The sequence below is a fragment of the Littorina saxatilis genome, linkage group LG16, assembly GCF_037325665.1.
Source record: "Littorina saxatilis isolate snail1 linkage group LG16, US_GU_Lsax_2.0, whole genome shotgun sequence".
Lineage (NCBI taxonomy): Eukaryota > Metazoa > Mollusca > Gastropoda > Littorinimorpha > Littorinidae > Littorina > Littorina saxatilis.
In genome coordinates this window covers 41,439,783-41,456,174 of record NC_090260.1, presented here as the reverse complement: position 1 = coordinate 41,456,174, position 16,392 = coordinate 41,439,783, and the positions used below count along the sequence as shown (strand labels likewise).

General features: G+C 42.2%; 1 protein-coding gene across 1 annotated transcript in view; it reads left to right on the top strand.

Annotated features, from left to right (window-relative positions):
- The first annotated feature begins 8,883 nt into the window (after positions 1–8,883).
- Positions 8,884–16,392, top strand: part of LOC138951073 (uncharacterized) — a 13,267-nt gene continuing 5,758 nt past the window's right edge. The window contains exons 1-2 of the mRNA XM_070322739.1: positions 8,884–9,040; positions 13,879–13,986. Of these exons, the coding sequence (XP_070178840.1) occupies positions 9,038–9,040; positions 13,879–13,986 (111 nt within the window). The 5' untranslated portion in view covers positions 8,884–9,037. The remainder of the gene's footprint in view (positions 9,041–13,878; positions 13,987–16,392) is intronic.

Below are 16,392 nucleotides of genomic sequence, written 5' to 3'. Positions count from 1 at the left end.
CTTTTTCTCTCTCTCCCCCCCCCCTCTCTCTCTCTCTTTCTCCCTCTTTCTCTCTCTCTCGGACACACAGGTAAATACAACAGCAACTAATCAGTCATTCCATCGCAAAACTTTTTTGTTTTCTTCAAAGTTGACTTTATTCAGAACCTCGCATGCTCCTTAGCAGCAAATAGAATCGACATCAAGCGAGAGTGGTTCGCTAGGAGAGATATCTTTCCAAAAGAAGGGAAGGAACTCTGTATTCTCTGCATCAGCTTCAATCTACTCCGTTTTCTGCCGTTCGTAGTCTTCACACTCGTGTAAGGCTTCTGGAATGTGAACAGAAAGTGACCCAGCATTGTAGGCGTCGTAGGACATGGCTAGAACAACGGACCATGGAAATAAAACAATAAATGAACTAATGTGGGGGGGGGGGGGGGCGAACATGCATTATGTGAACAGAGCAAGTGTATTTCGCAACTGCAAGAGGACTGTGATCGTGGAAATCGTCATGAGAGAGAAAGAAATGATGATGATGATGATGATGGTGATGATGATGATGATGATGATGATGATGAGGATGATTATGATGATGATGATGATGATGAGGATGATTATGAGGATGAGGATGGAACTTTATTTTTTAAGAATAGAGGCTTACAGTTACGTCATTTCTTACAACCAGTCCTTACATGTCAGACAACATTCTAATACATGATAAACAAGTAGAACAAACGTGCAAACAAAGCAAACAAAGAGAGAGAGAGAGAGAGAGAGAGAGACACATAGAGAGAGCGAGAGAGAGAGAGAGAGAGAGAGAGAGAGAGAGAGAGAGAGAGAGAGAGAGAACGAGAGACAGTGAGAGAGATAGAGAGAGGGAGAGAGAGAGAGAGAGAGAGAGAGAGAGAGAGAGAGAGAGAGAGAGAGAGAGAGAGAGAGAGAGACAAGACAAGACAAGACAAGACAAGAAAAGGCAAGACAAGACAAAATCTTTATCATCGAGAGAGAGAAATGGCAGATTGACAAAATCAACAAATTAGTCAATCGTGACCAATCGGCAAACAAACCAACCCAAACAACCCACCAACCAAACAACCCACCAACCAAACAACCCACCAACCAAACAACCCACCAACCAAACAACCCACCAACCCGCCTACACAACCCAACATGGACGTTTTCATCCAACCCAGCCACCGATAAACAACCCAGCCACCGATTAACAACCCAGCCACCGATTAACAACCCAGCCACCGATAAACAACCCAGCCACCGATTAACAACCCAGCCACCGATTAACAACCCAGCCACCGATTAACAACCCAGATATCAGAGGGAAGGAATACATACCGATGACCGTCACAAAGTCACCGAGCTCATCTCCAGTCAAGGCACCGTCATTGTTTGCTGAAGAAAATGAAACAACTATCACAATTCGGACCCTGTCTCCTGGGCTGGGGGGGGGGGGGGGGGGGAGGGGGGGGGGGGGGGTGGTGCACGAAGTTAAACTGGGTGCCACCCAACTGGACGGGAACACGCCACGGGGTTTGATTGGTTCAAATCACAACAAATCTCAATTTCAACCAATCCGATCCCGCGGCTAGCTCGATCCCACCCACTCTTGTGGCACCCACTCTTGTCCCACCCACTCTTGTGGCACCCACTTTCACTTCGTTCGCCTCCACCCATGTGGTACCCGGTGTAACACGAAAGTTTTACTCCACGAAAAATTTACTCCGGAGTAAATATTTCGTACGAAATTCTTACTCCGAGTACACTTTTCGTACGAGAAAAGAACTCCCCAAGGCACGAAAAAATTACTCCCTCAACGACATTTTTACTCCCCATTTTTTTTTACTTCCAGTAAAAATCTCGTACGCAAAAATGGGATGCGGGCGAAGGGATAATGCCAAACTAGTGATCTCGCGCACACGAATGTCGCGCTACCCTCCTTCCACCCCTTCCACCACCAAGACTAACAGGGGACAAGGGAGTAAAAATTTCGTACACCCGGCATGGGATGTTAAATTGCTTGTGTTGGGGTGATGTAATTTATTCCTTATTTATTCGTCAGGGGAGTAACATTTGTGTACGAAATGTTTACTCGGAACTCACCTGTCTTGGGGAGTAATTTTCTCGTGTAATGGGGGAGTGCTTTTTTCGTAAAGGGAGTAACTTTTTCGTACGAAATGTTTACTCCGAAGTAAAAATCTCGTGGGAGTAATTTTCTCGTGTTACAACGGGCCAGTCAAAATAGAGTGAAACGGCGACTTGGGTCCTCGCCTAGTGTTCTTATTAAACGCGATTAGGTCCCTTTCTGAGTATCCGTAGCGATGTTTTTTTTATTTCTTTCGTATTGCTGAGTTTGTTAGAGTTGCTGAATGTTGAAAGTTTCAAAGCAATCCACCATGGCATTGCTAAAATATAGCGCTTTTTGACATGATACCCATAGAAATTGACGTAAAACGTCCCGTTTTTGACCGCTCTTGCGATCGACACCTGCATCTGTAGGAATAGCATAGCACGCGAAATACGCAAGGTAGCAAAACAAAACAATCTGTTCGGGGTAGATAATTGGTTTGACTTTCTTCTCGTATGTCAAAGTTGCAAAGTTTTGTCTATTGTGATTTTTTGTCGATTTTTCATTCGGCCCTTCCGTTTTTGTCTGGTCGATTTTGAGGGTACCCGTACTTGAGCGGCGGTCACGTGATCCCTGTAAAAGACATGTTTGATCCAAAAGGTGAACGGCCTTAACTGGCATATAAAGTTTGAAATGACACGGGCATTAATGCTTTAATTTGGGTTTGAAATAATTTATGTTGCAATAATTTGTTTGCCAAGTTTATGTTGATGTTTACTCTTTCTCTTGTATTGTAGAGTTTTTCAGAGTTGCTGCAGTATATTTGCACGTTCATAGTGTTCTTATTATGCGCGGTTAGGTCCCTTTATGACTGAATTTTGTATCTGTCGCGGTATCTATGTTGATGTTTTTTTCTTTCTTTCGTACTGGAGAGTTTAGTTGTCAGAGTTGCTGCAGGATATTCGCAAGTTCACACAATTGAGCGTATGACATTGTTCAGTGTACACTTACCATCACTCGTAGCAAAGGTAGCCTCGACGTACGCCCTGTCGAGACCCAGAGAAGGGTCAAGTCCCAGGCCTGGACACGACTGCTCCAGTTGCTGGACAACAGTGTTGCTCTCCTCTGGGGTCATGTCCGGTCCGCAGTCTATGTCTCTCTTCCCCACCACGACACCGGTCGCTGCCCCTACAGCCACGCTCTTCCCAACAGCTCCCAAAAACTGTAAAATAGACAAATAATGAAATGTGGGATACGCCAAATCCGTTCAAGGCGGAGGTTTGAAGGGATACTGGGTCCCCTAGTTCACCGTTTCTCTATCTGCGAATGGTAACTTGGTTCTACGCGTAGCTGGCTTACGACTAGAAAAGCAAAACATTCTGAACGGGTATAATCTCCTTCAGCAGCCGTATACACGCAGGGCCTGAGTAAAAACAAGTCGCGTAAGGCGAAAATACAACATTTAGTCAAGCTGTCGAACTCACAGAATGAAACTGAACGCAATGCAATTTTTCAGCAAGACCGTATACTCGTAGCATTGTCAATCCACCGCTAGTGGCAAAGGCAGTGAAATTGACAAGAAGAGCGGGGTAGTAGTTGCGCTGAGAAGGATAGCACGCTTTTCTGTACCTCTCTCCGTTTTAACTTTCTGAGAGTGTTTTTAATCCAAACATATCATATCTATATGTTTTTGGAATCAGGAACCGACAAGGAATAAGATGAAAGTGTTTTTAAATTGATTTCGAAAATTTAATTTTGATCATAATTTTTATATTTTTAATTTTCAGAGCTTGTTTTTAATCAAATTATAACATATTTATATGTTTTTGGAATCAGAAAATGATGAAGAATAAGATGAACGTAAATTTGGATCGTTTTATACAAAAATTATTTTGTTTACAATTTTCAGATTTTTAATGACCAAAGTCATTAATTAATTGTTAAGCCACCAAGCTGAAATGCAATACATGTACCGAAGTCCGGCCTTTGTCGAAGATTGCTTGGCCAAAATTTTAATCAATTTGATTGAAAAATGAGGGTGTGACAGTGCCGCCTCAACTTTTACAAAAAGCCGGATATGACGTCATCAAAAGTATTTATCGAAAAAAAGAAAAAAAATGTCCGGGGATATCATTCCCAGGAACTCTCTTGTCAACTTTCATAAAGATCGGTCCAGTAGTTTGGTCTGAATCACTCTACACGCACACAGACACACACACACACACACACACACACACACACACACACACACACACACACACACACACACACACACACACACACACATACACACACACACATACACCACGACCCTCGTCTCGGTTCCGCCTCTATGTTAAAACATTTAGTCAAAACTTGACTAAATGTAAAAATGGCCAGAAAGTCTTCGCTAAAAAGAGACTGAGAAAGGGGTAAATGAATCGAACAATTAGGAAAAGTCCGAAATAACCTCCGGTCCAATCGCGGATTTGGCTCCTTCAACTTAGGGGATTATGTTTTTAAAAAAAGCCATGCCTATTGCCGCCTTTGTACCCGCATTTTGCCAAGTTTGTTCTGTAACTACTGCATTAAAATCCTATCGAAGCTGTCATTACTCTAAAGACGATTTACTTTAGTTGTTGCTGCATGCATGGAGTGGATGCATGAACTTTTCTCTCTGCATGTCTGATTCTTCTTCTTCTTCTTCTTCTTCTTCTACGTTCCCGGCCATGAGTGTCTGATTCTGAACTCTGGTCATCTATCTATCTACTATATATATAAAACAAGATGTAAGTGTGTGTGTCTGTCTGTCTGCCTGTGGTCGCCATACCTCCGAGATGGCAAGAGGTAGGAACAAGATAGCATGCATGCACACTGCCTATAGGACCCGCAGATGTGCACCTGGGTTTTAGTTTCTTGATTCATTGTTTCCTTTCTCAGATTGTGGACCTCCCCTTTATTGAATACAGCCTATATAGTGCAAGGCCAGTTCAGTGCCTGGTCTTCACCTGCAGCAAGCACACTATGCCAGGCATATTAGAGACTCTGTATGGCTCCTATAAGGGGAAGAAATGAAGAAAGAAAATTAACTGGACAGAAGCTAAGGGAGGTAACTTTTGGTTTGTTATCCATGAACAGGAGGTAACTCTTATCATACCAACACACCGCATCTAAGGGTGTAGCATGATCAGTTGAACCTGCTGGTCATTAACTCATTCCATAAATACCATGTAAGTAGGAATTGAATATATATTGTGACACTCTCAGTGGGCAGCACATGCCTTTCAATGCTTTTGAGGCCACCCCGGGCGAAGCCGGGCCCTGAATGCTAGTACTATATATAAAACTGGATGTAAGTGTGTGTGTGTGTGTGTGTGTGGTCGCCATACCTCAGAGATGGCAAAAGATAAGCACAAGATATGTTGCATGCACACTGCCCTGGCCCCACAGATGTGCACCTGGGTTTTAGTTTCTCCAGACATTGTTTCCTTAATTCCTCGGATAATTACCCTCCCCATTAAGGAATACAGGCTAAATAGTGCAAGGGAGGTACGTCATGCTTTGTCACCCATGGAAGGGAGGTAACTCTCATCAAACCAGTATACCGTGTAACTCTCAAGGGCTGCCCGCTATCATCCCGCCCCGCCCCCCCCCCCACCCCACCCCACTAACCCCGCCGCTTGCTTCCCCCCTCCCCCCCTCCAGCAAGGCCAGTTCAGTGCCTGGTGTTCACACGTTGCAAGCACATAATGCCAGTGGTATTACAGACTCTCTATCGCTCCTATGAGGAGAAGAAATGAAGAAGTAACAATCAGCCGGACAGTTCAGGAAATTTCTAGAAGCAAAGGGAGGTAACTCTTACTTTGTTATACATTGAAGGGAGGTATCTCTTCTCATGCAGGCACGCCTGATCAGTCTTTACAGAATATATAGAGTCGATGTTAGACCTGCTTCTCAAGTATTTCGAATTTTCCTAAGGGAGATAACTCAAGTCAAAGTTTTTTTTTCCGCAAACAGAGTGTGTTGATGGTGATGCTTTCACACTGTCTCCCAGCCTTTTAATCCAAATGTATGAGCTCACACTTTCATCTATTCTTATTCTCATTAGAATAAGATTCTAGAGGTTTCTGAGAGAGAGGGGAGATCAGAAACACCCGGGCGAAGCCGGGCTTGACTGGATGTAAGTGTGTGTGTGTGTGTCTGTCTGTGATCGCCATACCTCAGTGATGGATAGAGGCAGGAACAAGATAAAGTGCTTGCACACTCCCCAGGAGCCGCAGATGTGCACCTGGGTTTTAGTTTCTTGATTCATTGTTTCCTTCCTCACATTATGAATCTCCCCTTCAAGAACAGCCTATATAGTGCAAGACCAGTTCAGTGCCCATAGTGTTCACATGTAGCAAGCACATAATGTCAGTGATATTAGAGACTCTCTATTGCTCCTACGACGGGAAGAAAGTAAGAAGAAGAAAACAAGTCGCGTAAGGCGAAAATACAACATTTAGTCAAGCTGTGGAACTCACAGAATGAAACTGAACGCAATGCCATTTTTCAGCCAGACCCTATACTCGTAGCATCGTCAGTCCACCGCTCACGGCAAAGGCAGTGAAATTGACAAGAAGAGCGGGGTAGTAGTTGCGCTAAGAAGGATAGCACGCTTTTCTGTACCTCTCTTTGTTTTAACTTTCTGAGCGTGTTTTTAATCCAAACATATCATATCTATATGTTTTTGGAATCAGGAACCGACAAGGAATAAGATGAAAGTGTTTTTAAATTGATTTCGACAGTTTAATTTTGATAATAATTTTTATATATTTAATTTTCAGAGCTTGTTTTTAATCCGAATATAACATATTTATATGTTTTTGGAATCAGCAAATGATGGAGAATAAGATAAACGTAAATTTGGATCGTTTTATAAATATTTATTTTTTTTACAATTTTCCGATTTTTAATGACCAAAGTCATTAATTAATTTTTAAACCACCAAGCTGAAATGCAATACCGAAGTCCGGGCTTCGTCGAAGATTACTTGACCAAAATTTCAACCAATTTGGTTGAAAAATGAGAGCGTGACAGTGCCGCCTCAACTTTCACGAAAAGCCGGATATGACGTCATCAAAGACATTTATCAAAAAAATGAAAAAAAAATGTTCGGAGATATCAATCCCAGGAACTCTCATGTAAAATTTCATAAAGATCGGTCCAGTAGTTTGGTCTGAATCGCTCTACACACACACACATACAGACAGACAGACAGACAGACACACACACACACACACACACACACACACACACACATACACCACGACCCTCGTCTCGATTCCCCCCTCTACGTTAAAATATTTAGTCAAAACTTGACTAAATATAAAAAGACCGGACAGTTCCGGAACGTTGTAGAAGCGAAGGAAGGTAACTCTTACTTGGTTTATATACTGTTCAATAAAAGAAACGCATAGTTGCTACTTGCAAATTTGTTTTATTTTTCGAAAAAATTAACAGAAAATCCAATATTTAGATTATTTGTTTGAAATTTGGTATGGACACAGTTGAATGCACACACAGTTCATTTGCATCTTCAAATCAATCAGTCAATCAATACGATTGGGTGCCGAGGCTGTCAAGTCAGTAGGGGGTGTGACTGCCTTGAGCAGCAACAACTGCCCGGCACCTTCTGGGCATGGACTGGATCAGATGCCGGATATCTTGCTGTGGGATGGTGTCCCACTCCTCCTGAAGTGCCTGCAATAGATCGCGGTGATTTGCCGGCGCTTCTTCTCGCCTGCGCACACGTCTGTCCAATTCATCCCAGAGGTGTTCTATCGGGTTCATGTCTGGCGACATGGATGGCCAGGGAAGCACCTGGACATGGTGGTCGGTGAGGAACTGGGTGGTGAGTCGTGCTGTGTGCGGGCGAGCGTTGTCCAGCTGGAATATGGCATCCTGGTCAGCCAGAAGAGGAAGGGCGTGTGGGCGCAGAATTTCCTCCACGTATCGCTGGGCAGTTATGCGCCCTTGGACGTGCACCAGGGTGCTCCTGAGAAGTATTCTGGGGCAGAACCAGAAACGACGGCAAAAGAAAGAGAGGAGAGTTTGTATTCGATCCTTTTAGTGATAGGCAGCTAGTTCTTCAGTTGTTTCTAGTTTTCCGTTTATGTTGTGTTTTGGTCTTCTTCATAAGTAGTCTTGTTCAAAATTAAAATAACTCAAACTTCTTTTTGTTGTATTCGAATGAACTAATAAAAAGCTGTTTAACTTTTTTTTAATGAAGATTTTGACACCGATTGCTGGAGAACATCTGCGCAGAAAATGATATGTGTCACCTTTCATAGCTGAATAAGGGTGAGAGGATGCCCCAGAGAGCGTATTATTAAAGAATAACATCCGGTGTTTTAGGCCCAACAAAAAATAGGTCTGTTTACGGTAACCCGACCGACCCTAGTTTTTAGGCCCGACCCTAATCTTTTTTTTGGATCGTCTGAAAAAAACAAAAAAACCGCATCCAAAATAGAGCTGTTTGTGCTCAAACAGCAGACGACAGAAGGGAGGTAAGCTCAAAGTACTGTTAGGAGTAAAGGGTCGTCACTCGTGTTACTTCCTTTCAGAATAGTTATGTTGGGCAAAAACAGGGATTGATGAGAAGAAATGAACTGTGAAACATCATAGAGAGGGGAGAAAAAAAAAGAGAAAAAAAAAGAAAAAAAAAAATGAAACAAAAAAAAGCCGACCTACCGACCCTATTTTTTCACCCTATGTTACCGTAAACAGACTTTTTTTTTTTTTTTGCCTTATCTTTTCGTGGTCGTCCATACAACTCACGAACGCAAATATAGATTTTGACACTAATTGCTGGAGAACATCTGCGCAGAAAATGATATTTGTCACCTTTTATAGCTGAATAAGGGTATAAAACGCAGGTCATTTCGGGCTAACAATGCAACAGACCAACGGGCCAAAGTCTCAAATAACTCGTATGCGGTAGGGACAGTTTAGGCGACCATGGTATGTATAAATGTCGTTTGCTTGTTTTCTTGCTGTCGCCGGACGTCGTCTTTGTCGTCCGTTGACGTTGCTGTTGATGTCATCGTTGACGTTGCTGTTGCTGTCATCGTTGCTGTTGCTGTCATCCTTGACGTTTCTGTTGATGTCATCGTTGATGTTGCTGTTGATGTTATCGTTGACGTTTCTGTTGATGTCATCGTTGATGTTGCTGTTGATGTCATCGTTGACGTTGTTGTTGATGTCATCGTTGATATTGCTGTCATCGTTGATGTTGCTGTTGATATCATCGTTGATGTTGCTGTTGATGTCATCATTGATGTTGCTGTTGATGTCATCATTGATGTTGCTGTTTATGTCATCATTGATGTTGCTGTTGATGTCATCGTTGACGTTGCTGTTGATGTCATCGTTGATGTTGCTGTTGATGTCATCGTTGACGTTGCTGTTGATGTCATCGTTGATGTTGCTGTTGATGTCATCGTTGACGTTGTTGTTGATGTCATCGTTGATATTGCTGTCATCGTTGATGTTGCTGTTGATATCATCGTTGATGTTGCTGTTGATGTCATCATTGATGTTGCTGTTGATGTCATCATTGATGTTGCTGTTTATGTCATCATTGATGTTGCTGTTGATGTCATCGTTGACGTTGCTGTTGATGTCATCGTTGATGTTGCTGTTGATGTCATCGTTGATGTTGCTGTTGATGTCATCGTTGATGTTGCTGTCATCGTTGATGTTGATGTTGATGTCATTATTGATGTTGCTGTTTATGTCATTATTGATGTTGCTGTTGATGTCATCATTGATGTTGCTGTTTATGTCATTATTGATGTTGCTGTTTATGTCATCATCAATGTTGCTGTTGATGTTATCGTTGATGTTGCTGTTGCACAGCTCTTATTTCATCGTCCTTTGTTTGTACACTCTCTCTTTGATTTCCTTGTTATTATGGAAGTCTGTATTCGCGCGGTATTTCGTGTTCGCCATTGTGTCTCTGTGTTTGTTAGTCTGGCTGGCACCCTTCCTTACTCTACATCTTTGTTGATGGTGTCATTCTGTCGTCCCCCCCCTCTCTCTCTTTCTCTTTCACTCTCTCTCTCTCTCTCTCTCTCTCTCTCTCTCTCTCTCTCTCTCTCTCTCTCTCTCTCTCTCTTCTTGTTGCCTCCAACCCTATGGGCACAAAACAGCTGAAAACATTTGTTCAGTTCTATTCTGGATCAAAGAGATAAGAAAAAGATCAGCATGATCAATTAGACTTAGAAACCTGACAATTCCAAACAGGTTGTACTGACAGCCATTAATTTGTAAGAGAAGTGGCTGCAGCTTTGCTTCAACACTTTGGGATAACTGCAGTGATGTTCATCTCAAACGACTCAATTCTCTTCATCGCCGTGCTGCAAAACTAATTCTGCATGAGTCAAATAAGCCAACAGATGATAAATTAAAGCTCCTTAATTTCCTTCCCTTGAAAGATCAGTTGACGCTAAACAAGGCTGTCTTTATGTACAAAGTAATTAACAATTATGTTCCTGGATATTTAAAATTACATTTCAGACATGCCACAAAAAGATATGGGTCCCAGAACCTGATTCCCCCCATCCCTCGTCTAGACTTGTATAAGTCAAGTTTAGCCTTCTCAGGAGCGTCTCTATGGAATTCCATACCCCTACCCCTCCGAAATGCCCCCTCTGTGAAAACGTTTAGGCGCCAGTTTTATTCCCGCTTAATGGGTAAATAGAACACTTTTCATGTCTGATTTTTTAGTGCTTTTTGGCTCACGTAAGTGTAGCCTATGCGATGATAAACTTTGTCTGTCTGTGCGTGCGTGCGTGCGTGCGTGCGTGCGTGCGTGTGTGTGTGATAGAAACTTTAACATTTCCGAGTCTATGGATAAAGCTCGCATAAGAAGATTACGTCTCGGTCAAAAGTGTTTGACGTGTGTGATAGAAACTATTTGAAGACGTCACATTGTGACGTAAGAGGGTTAGACATCACGCAAAAGAATTACAGAAAGTCTCGGTCATTGTTATTGTGAGCGGGCCGAGACTACTTGGCAGATCCAGGGTCTCGCTTTCTTGTACAGTTTCACCTATGCTTACTGTGTGTGTGTGTGTGTGTGTGTGTGTGTGTGTGTGTGTGTGTGTGTGTGTGTGTGTGTGTGTGTGTGTGTGTGTGTGTGTATGTGTGACGGAGTGATTGAGTTTGTGTTACTGTTTGTCGATTTCTTACGTGAGCCTTGAAGGCTTCGCCTCTTGTTACATTTAGTTAAGTTATGTTTGTATTTTGATTCAGTTGTTCTTTATGTGTATGTATTGATAATGATATACATGCAAGTGATTGGGACAATTCCTCCCCACATTTTCTTTCTTCTCCCTTTTGTTATTAGTTGTTTTGGATTGTTTATATGCAATGCATTATTGCAACTAGGGCGGGGATGTAGCTCAGTCGGTAGCGCGCTGGATTTGTATTCAGTTGGCCGCTGTCAGCGTGAGTTCGTCCCCACGTTCGGCGAGAGATTTATTTCTCAGAGTCAACTTTGTGTGCAGACTCTCCTCGGTGTCCGAACACCCCCGTGTGTACACGCAAGCACAAGACCAAGTGCGCACGAAAAAATCCTGTAATCCATGTCAGAGTTCGGTGGGTTATACTAGAAACACGAAAATTACCCAGCATGCTTCCTCCGAAAGCGGCGTATGGCTGCCTAAATGGCGGGGTAAAAACGGTCATACACGTAAAAGCCGTGAGAGTTTCAGCCCATGAACGAACAAACAAACAATTATTGCAACTATGCTGCAATTTTCACACTATATTGTTTTTCTCATTTTTGAGTGTGTATACAAAACCATAACCCTTTTTCTTATTACTATTTACATTATGTACGTCTGTAAGAAACAATAACCTTGTCAATTTTCAACTATCTATATTCTGTGCGTCTGTATTAAGTGTTTGTATAAGGGACAGGTTGTAAGATTAGGCTTTGCCTAAAACCTCTATCCTTTGGTAATAAAGTTCAGTTTCAGTTTCAGTTTCAGTTTCTCTCTCTCTCTCTCTCTCTCTCTCTCTCTCTCTCTCTCTCTCTCTCTCTCTCTCTCTCTCTCTCTCTCTCTCTCTCTCTCTCTCTCTATCTATCTGCCCCTGTACCTACAGTCTGAATCTGTTGAGTGTCATATGTTAGCAGATGATACTACCTTACATGCAACAGGGAAAAGCCCTGCACAAATTCAAGACAAATTGCAACAGAGCCTAAACGATGTTTCGGAGTGGTGTTCTGCAAATCGTATGCTTATTAATCCAGATAAAACAAAGTCTATGATAATCAGCACTCGCCAAAAACATCAACTTTCAGAAATGACTCTGAGTCTGTCCCTAAATGAGCACTCCATTGAGCAAGTAGCTGAGCACCGTTTACTGGGACTTACTGTTGATAATAATCTCAAATGGCAGACTCACATCAATGGAATCTGCAAAACAATTGCTAAAAACCTGTTTCTTTTGTCAAAGTTACAAAGCATTATTAATCTAGACACAAGAAAACTATTTTACAATGCCCACATAAAACCCCATATTGATTATGCTTCCATAGTATGGGACGGGTGTAGTGAAGTTCACTTGAAGAAGCTGAACTCGCTCCAGCGTAGAGCTGCTAAACTAGTTCTGCCCAGTCCATCTCTTTCTACAAAGGAAAAGATGAAAAGTATTGGGATGTTAAGCTTAAAGAAGCAGCTTTTGTATAATAAATGTTCATTTATGTATAAAGTCGTGTATAAGGACGCCCCAACATATCTTATACAACTCTTCAAATCATCTTCGTCATATTATTCAAACACTCGAAATAACCTTGCCTTGCCATGGCCCCGCATCGCTTTGCTTAAAACTAGTTTTTCTTATTCTGGTGCGTTCCTTTGGAATTCAGTACCTGTAAATATTAGGTCATGTCTGTCATTATCTTCTTTTAAAAGACAGCTCCGAAAGCACCTCTCTAACGACTAAGTCGGTGTACAATTTGTGCGACTGTGTGTGAGGGTGCGTAAAAGAGAAAATGTATAATATGCTTCCACAAGCACACTAATGTTTGTTATACTTTTCCCTACATGATTGTGTTTTATTTAATTTTTCAATTTTTTATTCTTCATACTTGTTCTTCGTTTCATGTGTGTATTATAGTAGGGACTAGCTGTAAGAAAGGACCATATGGACCTAATGCTACCATCCCTCGGTAATAAAGTTTTCGAGTTCGAGTTCGAGTTCGAGTTCTCTCTCTCTCTCTCTCTCTCTCTCTCTCTCTCTCTCTCTCTCTCTCTCTCTCTCTCTCTCTCTCTCTCTCTCTCTCTCTCTCTCTCTTTCTCTCTCTCTATCTCTCTTTCTCTCCGTTTCTGTCCCCCCCCTCTTTCTCTCTCTCTTTCTCTCTCTCTATCTCTCTCTCTCTCTCCGTTTCTGTCCCCCCCCCCTCTTTCTCTCTCTTTCTCTCTCTCTCTCTCTCTCTCTCTCTCTCTCTCTCTCTCTCTCTCTCTCTCTCTCTCTCTCTCTCTCTCTCTCGCTTCATGCATGTGTTTTGTGATACACTGTGAGAGAGGATATGTTTCTATATTGTTAGAAACAGCCATTCTTGTTTTCACACTAATTCGATTGTGCACAACAGGCTGAGTATAAAAACAACATGTATCTGATTTCCGTTAGATAATCAAGAACTCTTCCATTATTCTGTCTTTAAAGTTTCATTTGAAATACAGCAACTAGGAAATCGCATCTCATTTCACATAACCTTTGAAGCAAACAAAATTGTTTTTTCCAAACAAGAAAGCAACAATGTTATGGTGTATCTGTTTGCCTGTCAGATGAGCAAAACGTTCCTGGTGTTGCTGGTGATCTGCGCCATGTTGGTGCCGGACTCCGAGGGATGGAGAAGAAGGAGGAGAAGGCGATTCTGGAGGAGAGTTGGAAGGGTATGAAATCAGAACGTGTGTGTGTGAGTGTGTGTGTGTGTGTGTGTGTGTGTGTGTGTGTGTGTGTGTTGGGGGGGGGGTGTTTGTGTGTGTGTATGTTTGGAAGGGGGTCTTTGTGTGTGTATGTATGTGTGTGTGTGTGTGTGTGTGTGTGTGTGTGTGTGTGTGTGTACGCGCTAGCGTTTTTGTAAATGTGAGTGTGTATGTGTGTGTGTGTGTGTGTGTGTGTGTGTGTGTGTGTGTGTGTGTGTTTGGGTATGTGTTTGTTTGTGTGTGTGTGTGTGTGTGTGTGTAGGTGTGTGTGTGTGTGTGTGTGTGTGTGTGTATGTGCCTGTGTGTGTGTGTGTGTGTGTGTGTGTGTGTGTGTGTGTGTGTGTGTGTGTGTGTGTGTGTTACCAATTCGGTGATGTCTCTCTACTTTGTTGAATGCGCGAATGTACTCAAGCCAAGCTACGTTCCTGTGTATTGCGCATGGTTGAAATACAATCTTATGTCTTACTAGCAGTCAGGGCCCGGCTTCGCCCGGGTGTTGGCATCGCCCGAATGCATTTGTAAGAGAGTAGACTGATATGAATAAAAACTGTATACATTGTTGTTCATTGCTAAGTCTAGCTGTTACTACCACCAACATAATGTTGTTGTTAAAGAAATAACTTTCACATGAGTTATCTCCCTTCCTTGGGAACATTCTAGATACTTGAGCAGTCAGAACCCGGCTTCGCCCGGTGTTTCTGATTTCCCAATCAGACATGCCTGCATAATCAGAGTTACTTCCCTTCACGGTATAACCAAGTAAGAGTTACCTTCCTTCGCTTCTACAACTTTCCGGAACTGTCCGGTCTTTTTACATTTAGTCAAGTTTTGACTAAATGTTTTAACGTAGAGGGGGGAATCGAGACGAGGGTCGTGGTGTATGTGCGTGTGTGTGTGTGTGTGTGTGTGTGTGTGTGTGTGTGTGTGTGTGTGTGTGTGTGTGTGTGTGTGTGTGTGTGTGTGTGTGTCTGTGTGTGTGTGTAGAGCGATTCAGAGTAAACTACTGAACCGATCTTTATGAAATTTGACATGAGAGTTCCTGGGTATGATATCCCCGGACGTTTTTTTTTTGTTTTGATAAATGTCTTTGATGACGTCATATCCGGCTTTTTGTAAAAGTTGAGGCGGCACTGTCACACCCTCATTATTCAATCAAATTGATTGAAATTTTTGTAAAGCAATCTTCGACGAAGGCCGGACTTCGGTATTGCATTTCAGTTTGGTGGCTTAAAAATTAATTAATGACTTTGGTCATTAAAAATCTGAAAATTGTAATACTTTTTTTTTTTAATATCAAACGATCCAAATTTACGTTCATCTTATTGTACATCATTTCCTGATTCCAAAAACATATACAAATGTTATATTTGGATTAAAAACAAGCTCTGAAAATTAAAAATATAAAAATTATGATCAAAATTAAATTTCCGAAATCGTTTTAAAAACTGTTTCATCTTATTCCTTGTCGGTTCCTGATTCCAAAAACATATAGATATGATATGTTTGGATTACAAACACGCTCAGAAAGTTAAAACGAAGAGAGGTACAGTAAAGCGTGCTGTGAAGCACAGCGCAACCGCTACCGCGCCAAACAGGCACTGCCTTTTGCACTAGCGGCGGACTACGTTCAGTTTCATTCTGTGAGTTCCACAGCTTGACTAAATGTAGTAATTTCGCCTTACGCGACTTGTTTTCTTCTTCTTACTTTCTTCCCGTCGTAGGAGCAATAGAGAGTCTCTAATATCACTGGCATTATGTGCTTGCTACATGTGAACACTATGGGCACTGAACTGGTCTTGCACTATATAGGCTGTTCTTGAAGGGGAGATTCATAATGTGAGGAAGGAAACAATGGATCAAGAAACTAAAACCCAGGTGCACATCTGCGGCTCCTGGGGAGTGTGCTTGCACTTTATCTTGTTCCTGCCTCTATCCATCACTGAGATATGGCAACCACAGACAGACACACACACACACACTTACATCCAGTCAAGCCCGGCTTCGCCCGGGTGTTTCTGATCTCCCCTCTCTCTCAGAAACCTTTAGAATCTTATTCTAATGAGAATAAGAATAGATGAAAGTGTGAGCTCATACATTTGGATTAAAAGGCTGGGACTGACAGTGTGAACGCATCACCATCAACACACTCTGTTTGCGGAAAAATAACTTTGACTTGAGTTATCTCCCTTCCTTAGAAAAGTTCTAAATACTTGAGAAGCAGGTCTAACATCGACTCTATATATTCTGTAAAGACTGATCAGGCGTGCCTGCATGAGAAGAGATACCTCCCTTCAATGTATAACAAAGTAAGAGTTACCTCCCTTTGCTTCTAGAAATTTCCTGAACTGTCCGGTTGATTTTTTCTTCTTCATT